General features: G+C 44.3%; 1 protein-coding gene across 1 annotated transcript; it reads left to right on the top strand.

Annotated features, from left to right (window-relative positions):
- On the top strand, positions 5,553-6,356 carry LOC8067540 (transcription factor ILI7). Its single transcript, XM_002467231.2, has 2 exons — positions 5,553-5,905; positions 5,992-6,356. The coding sequence occupies exons 1-2, from the start codon at positions 5,771-5,773 to the stop codon at positions 6,142-6,144; spliced, it is 288 nt and encodes a 95-aa protein (XP_002467276.1). The 5' UTR covers positions 5,553-5,770; the 3' UTR covers positions 6,145-6,356.

Here is a 7,181-nt window from a genome sequence, read left to right as displayed (position 1 = left end):
TCACCACACACTCCTAGAGATTGTTGAAGTTGATGTTGATCTTCACAGACTTCGTTTCCACTCCTTGTTACGGATCCAAGAATATCACCCTATGAAATAGGAGGAGGAGGGAAAAGACAACAGCTCACAAAGCAAGAGGGTGGTCGAAGCCACCACCACAGTAAGACAAGAGATTTAATCCGAGGTTCGGCAATCTCCACTAAGGAGTTCCTATGTCCTCATTGTTGAGGTGACCACTAAGGTCTGACCACGAAGGTCTCCTCTCTCAAGCAACCACACAGGTCAACTTAAGATATCCACTAAGAATTAAGATGTAGTTACAAACGCTTTGGGGTGCCCTCACAAGTAAATCAACACGGGCAACCACGAAGAACACCTAGCCGGCTAGGGTTCAGAGAACCCAAGAGTAATAAACACAAACCCAGCCTACAAGAAGGGGAAACCAAGTGCTCAAGTCGTAGATCGATCCTCCCACTCTCTAATCTCACTTCCCTAGCTCAAACAATCGGGATTGAGGTTCGGAGACATAGGGAGAGAGAGAGAGTAGGTGAGTCATAGCTTAGACAAGTTGGAAGGCTCAGAAAGAGAGTTGTTCTATTGTATCTAACGGTTAGAAAGGAGGTAAGAATATATAAAGTGAGGTACCGGAACTTCCGGTGACAGGTACCGGAACTTCCGGTCCACTCACGACTAACGGATAGACCCAGTTACAGGCTCACCGGGACTTCCGATCACTACCCAGAAGTGAGCAACGACATGCGAGGGAAGGTTAGACAAACTGTCGCTAACTTCCGAAGAAGTACCGGAACTTTCGGACGAGAACCGGAAGTGAAAACTGAAACGCGAGACGCTCCGCAGAAAACTTACAGCGCGGACTTCCGGTCCTGGACCGGAACTTCCGGTCCGTACCGGGACTTCCGGTCAGCCACCGGAAGAGAAAGCTGAGACGCGACACACTCCGCAGAGTTCCACTAAGTTGACTTCTGGTGCAAATCCGGAACTTCCAGTCAGCCACCGGAAGAGAAAGCTAAAGCGCGAGCAGAGGTCACTGAGGAGTTATCGGAACTTCCGGTCAGAATAACCGAAACTTCCGGTCGGCTAACTTCGCTAAGAAAAGGACCAGCAACGAGAGCACTTTTGTCCCCACTTCGCCAACTAGTTTCATGTCCCTCTTGATAGTGCGGCGTTTTCTATTACCCAAAAAGAAAGAACAGAGTTGTAAACTTGGCTTGAAACGTCTTTAGTCCGTAGGAGCTGCAGGTTACCGAAGGTTCTTTATTTAACTCCATCAAATAGGCTATTTCCTGTAGATTGTACTTTAAGAACAGGTTAGTCCCTAAGTTGATTGTCATTAATTATCCAAAACCCACAATGGGAGCGAATGCACTTACAAATAGTTTGCAATCAGGTCTACCGCTACTCTATTAAATAGCCCACTATAGCTTTTCATAGAGTCTAACACTGCTATGCTATTGACAATTTAGCTCCACTAAGCACCCTTATTGATTTAGCCATGATATATTTTTAGCACTGCAAAAGTCTGAGTTAGGTATTCATTCTTTAGTCTAAAATATTATGATCTATGTCTCCTTAAGTTCTTTACATAATAAATGATGTAATAAACCATTGAACAATTGTTGAATAACAATCACAGCAGCGAGTATGTTGACTGATATGGTGAATGCTGAGTAATACACTTAGGAAACATATCCCACTAAATCTTGTACATATATCTGAGTGCGTGTTCATAATTTTTCCCTGTGCATAATTAATTAAGAACTTTCATTTTTTCTGTGCTAAATGAAATAGTTTTTGCATTAGCTCGCTATATATTTTGGATGATGCCGCCGCTAAATGTTTTAACCTGCTATTTAAAACATTAATATGAGGCAACTTGGAGAAAAGAAAACAAATTCCACACTTCTGAGTTCTCGAACAATTCTCATCACTTCTTTGATCTATTTATGTTCTGTACCTCATTTAGTACAACACCCAGCACAGCACGAGGATTGTGGCTGCGTGTGCGCTAGGAAGTCCAATCCAGGACAGTCAACACTAGTAGGGAGAAATTGTCAACAACAACCTGCCACAACCTTTATCCTCTTCTCTATGTTAAAAAATTCTTTTTTACCAGCACTAATTATACCATGAGATTTAGAACAAACCAAAATTTGTCACCTCTGAAACCATAATTTACATCATAACTTGGGGTCCGCTACGTGACATTTTAAAGAACTTGAAATATCAAATAACAAAAACTATTAACTAAAAACGTTATATTGGTTCCCAATGGTGATATGGCAAATGGTCCTTGTCTACTGTCAGATTGACTCCTAATTTAGCATGTCCATTTTTCATGAGGACATGGATCTAATATAATGTGTCTTCACCTTTTTAAAGATCTTTGCATATAATCCTAGTACTATTCACTAACCAACCAAGCAATATAGTTCCCTTTCTAGTCCTGTAGTATTATGTTGTAGGTAGCGTTGTCCCTCCATTTCCTCCCGTCCTCTCCCCTCCCCTCTTCCTCCTTGTTCTATCATAGAGAAGACATCGACTCCACACATTGGTGGCTACAATGGATGGATCGTATTATTAGTCTTTGCCCATTTTGTGTGTTGGTAGATCAATCCATATGAATCCATGAGTGACAATTGATGTTGTGCAATTGAGCCGATGCCCTGTGGATTATCATGTACTTGCTATAGATACCATCCAACATCGACAAGTGTGTCCAAGGACTAGGATGGGGTCTATCTTGTTCACTAACATAGTTTCCAGGTCTACACCTAGGTGTTGACGGGGCACAACATCTCATTCCCCATCACCCACGATCCATGGTTGTCATGGCCAGAGAGGGACACTTTCACCCCGTCCTCCAATCCCTCCGTCCTCCAATCCCTCCGTCCTTGGGTTCATTGGTTGTAGTCATTTATCAACTTCTAGAACCATCACTATTTTCACCCCCGTCTTGACTTCCTCAAATCGGTATATAGTTCTCAATGTCTATTGCACTATCCTACCTCGCTCGATGTGCAGTGCGTATCTACTACCCATCTCTTTCTCAATACCTTAATAAATCTTCTTGACTCCATTGTTTCCATTATATTTTTCAGGTTGTTTCCTTTTGGTCGTATATCCACCCACCTACCTTTAGTTGTCAGTAGGTTAGGCCTTGTGGTGCAGTTAGGGACTTATTAGGGTTAATGACCTAATTTTTGAAGCCCATTTTTGGCTATGTGTGGCATGAAGATGAGTATTGGGGTCCTAGTGTATAGCCATTGCTAGTCATGGCTAGCCTATAATGGCAATTGCAATGCCCTAGGTGGTTCTATTCCCCTATTGGAGGCATTATCACGACGACTTGGAGTCTATATGGTCGGCTGAAAACTTGTTCGATTTGTTGAATGTGGGTGGTAGTACTCAATCCATCATGCACTTCCCTACATATCCGCCAATATCAATGTGGGCATTTGGAAATATCTTCAATAGTGTCTAGGTGTTTGTTGTCCTTGGCTATTTCTTTTCTTATTGAGATGTCTGATCCTATAGTTGTTCATTCCCCCCATTGTGATTTTTTTCATTTTGTTTTTATCCTTACCTCCTGTGTGGCCTGTAACTCATCTTTTCTCATTTTTTTGCACATTATCTCTCTCTCCTTAGTCATCTAATAAACAAAAAACACTTATACAAAGAGAGATCTTAGTAGCGGAGGTATTCATGGTGAAGGATATACATATGTTTTGTGATGCTTAATCAAGTGTTTGATTCAGGATAGTTCTACAAAAAAAAGACTCTTTTGATGAAGAATAAACCTAAGCTAAAACTTGAAAGTAAGGATCCACTGTAGTAATCTTTTGTACAATTCTTTGACCAATTGCTATTGTCAACATACCTTGGAACCCTACTTAGCCTTCATAACCTCATAATCCTAATAATCCTATACTTCACTCATTTCAGTCTGGTTTAGTGCACTTTATTACTCATGATTTGTTAAACCCCTATTTGTAGGCAAGCATATGCGGTACATGGAGTTTTTTTCCATATTGTATATGAAGAGTGTGGAATCCCTAGACTTGTAGTGGTGGTTGAGGCCATGACCTTGGGCAAGACATTGTCTTAATGGCATTTTTCTGTACTTATATAATTATGCTTTGTATCCCTACAGCATCTCCAAGAGTTTAGCAATCTTCACTTGGCAAATCTTATGTTTTGCCAAGTTGCCAAAAAAATTGGCAAGTTAAAATAAAGCCTCTCTCCAACAGTTTTCTATTTTGACTTAGCAAAACTAAAAAAGAGAAGGCCCACCAAACTTTGTTTGTTGACCGGTATCTAGAGAGGCCGAGCGATCCAACATCCTCTCGTAGCATGAACGACGCCGCCGCCCTAGAGGTCGCGACTGTTCCACTTCTCCGCCACGGGACGAGCGATCTCCTCTGCATACTCCACCAGCCAAGCCAAATCCAACAGAAGCCGGACAAATCCAACAGAAGCCGCCAGTTCCTCCTCCTGTGCCATCATCTGGGCATGGAGATTGATCTGGGCAGGTTGTTCATCTGGAAGCCGCCAGTTCCTCCTCCTGTGCCATCATCTGGGCATGGAGACTGATCTGGGCAGGTTGTTCATCTGGGCATGGAGATTGATGGGAGATAGAGGAAGGACGTGCCTCAAACTCGAGCCAGGGTCTACACGGGAGGGAGGCCAGTCTTCAGCGACGTGGCTAGGTCCTGTTTTTGGCGGCGTGGCTGCTGATTGCAAGGACGGGGGGCGGCGCGGTGAAGATCTATCGCGAGGAGAGGGGGCGCGGGAATATATCGCGACGAGGGCGGCCTTGGCGCGGGAAGGAGAGGGGGAAAATTCCTGCCGCGTGCGGGAAGGAGAGGCGACGCCGATGCGGAGTAGAGTCCGCGCGTGTAAAGATAGGCACGCGGATGGAAAGAATGCCAAGTGAATTTGCCAAGCTGTTGGAGAGCAAAATTTCCTGTTTTGCCAAATTTTTAAGGATGCCAACCTCAATTGTCAAACTGTTGGAGATGCTCTTAATTAGTGAGTTTGAGAGCTTGAGTTCTATGTTTAACTTTGAAAGTACTTTGACCACTGGTTTATAACTTCATATTGTAATACTTCCACACTTTTAACTCCGCTGTATAATTATCTATGTAAAATCTTGTAATGCTGAGGACCGGTTGAGCCGTTTCTTTAGTGTATCCTCTATGTACGAATGATGATATAAGGATTGGATGATTAAGGATCTCCCTAGGGCGCACCCAGCAAACTATGAGTCAAAAGACTTCGCGACGATGACAAGTATATGCATAATTTGGACGGTTATGCCGTAGTGAGGGTATCGATGCAGAGAAATAAGAGGTCATGCATTAACTACTCCTAATTATATAATAATATAGGGGCCAAGATGTAAATGTACATACAAAAGGGGATTAATCGGTGGAAGTTGATTCCAGAATTTTCCCCAGACCCCAGATCGATTTTCGACAATAAAATCGTTTGGTCCCCCTGAAAGACGATATTTCAACAATGTGAAGCGCATGTGAAAGACGGCTCTGCCGTCACCGCTGCAGCGTCCGAGTTTGACACTCTCGAGGTTTCTCTGATCTGCAGGCCTCTTCCTCTCTATATTTAACTCCCCCAACCCAAGGCACCTGCCCGTTCCATTCCAACCTCCCATGCACGAGCAGGTTCTGCTACCCTCTTGTTTCCGAGCTGCTACTTGCCCACCAGTTGCCCTTCCAAGAGTCCAGGAGAGGAGATGTCGAGCCGGCGGTCGCGTTCGAGGGCGTCGTCCGGTGGTCCGTCGCGCATCAGCGACGAGCAGATCAGCGACCTCGTGACCAAGCTGCAGGCGCTCCTCCCCGACGCCCGACTGCGGACCAACGACAGCAGGGTACGTACGTTAATCCCGCCGCCAACAATGTGAGGAAATCCGATCCGCCAATACTTACTAAGTTACTTATATATGTGTACATGCAGGTGCCGTCGGCGAGGGTGCTGCAGGAGACATGCAGCTATATCCGGAGCCTGCACCGGGAGGTCGACGACCTCAGCGACCTCCTCTCTGAGCTCCTCACCACCGCAGACGTCAGCACCGCACAGGCCGCCGTCATCCGCAGCCTCCTCATGTAGCTACTTCCTGCGTGTCGTCCTTGAGGACAGACGACCGGCAGGCATCTCAGAACTGAATTTATTTGTAGCTTAGAGAGAGAGGGCGAGAGAGAGTTCATTTGTTTTGGTGAAAGATCATCGCTACATTTTTCGTAGAGTTCGTCAGTTCAATAATTCATACATATACTACTACATCTGTACCTCATTGTAGCTTTCTTCTATGTACCTTGGACCATCGCATTTTTTTGTTTCTATATATAAAATTTTGCAAGAGCTGCGTGCCATTTTCTTTGCAAATGCATGGGATCACTGTGGGCGCATGTTGCTTTGTGCTGCGCTAACATGACTGACTGTCTTTTCGCCAGATAAGATTCTTGCAGTTTGTCTTGTTTCCTCTTGCAAGAAGTACAGTTGCAAGCTTGCAGCTCTCGTGGGGTCGGAGATTGTTCTGATTAATTTATTTTTAATACTTGACCAGTATGATCGTCATTGTGCAACAGATCGTAATTAATTTCTTTATGGCTGGTAGAAATTATTTGTTATAGTTTCTTTTCTTTTCTATATGAATATATATTCTTACAATTTCTGACCAATTTTGACAGTCGAGACATTGTAGGTAGGATCCACTACAAATTGCGGTACATCCTATGCTAGATCATCTTTCTTCTTAGGGAGCTTTAATGTGATCCAAATGCTGCTGGTTCTTGAAGGACTAATACGTTTAATTTTAACTTCAAGCCTTACTGGCTTATTCCCTCCATTCTTTGAGCTCCAGCTCTAAAAACACTTCTCTGGAGCAGGTGCTTCACCACTTAGCAGCTCTATGGTGGCACTGAGCTCCCATCAAACCATTTAGTATAGCTCCAACTCTAAAGTGGATCAGTATGTATTATAAAAACATATCTAGGGGGGCCAAAAAAATATCTTCTTCCTCTCTTGCTGCACTGGCCAGGAGGCCGCCACGGCCCCTGCCGCGCTGACCAGGCGGTCGCGCCAGAACTTGCCATGCTGGTCAGGTAGCCGCAGCGGTCCCTGCTGCTCCGGATGAGAGAGGATGA

This window comes from Sorghum bicolor, chromosome 1 (assembly GCF_000003195.3).
Source record: "Sorghum bicolor cultivar BTx623 chromosome 1, Sorghum_bicolor_NCBIv3, whole genome shotgun sequence".
Taxonomy (NCBI): domain Eukaryota; kingdom Viridiplantae; phylum Streptophyta; class Magnoliopsida; order Poales; family Poaceae; genus Sorghum; species Sorghum bicolor.
This window is presented reverse-complemented; position numbering and strand designations above follow the sequence as displayed.

Bases quoted from the DNA above. Each gene is read 5' to 3' on its own strand.
- LOC8067540 (XM_002467231.2), top strand. From the start codon at position 5,771: ATGTCGAGCCGGCGGTCGCGTTCGAGGGCGTCGTCCGGTGGTCCGTCG. The intron at 5,906-5,991 runs GTACGTACGTTA...GTGTACATGCAG, and splicing joins TGCGGACCAACGACAGCAGG to GTGCCGTCGGCGAGGGTGCT.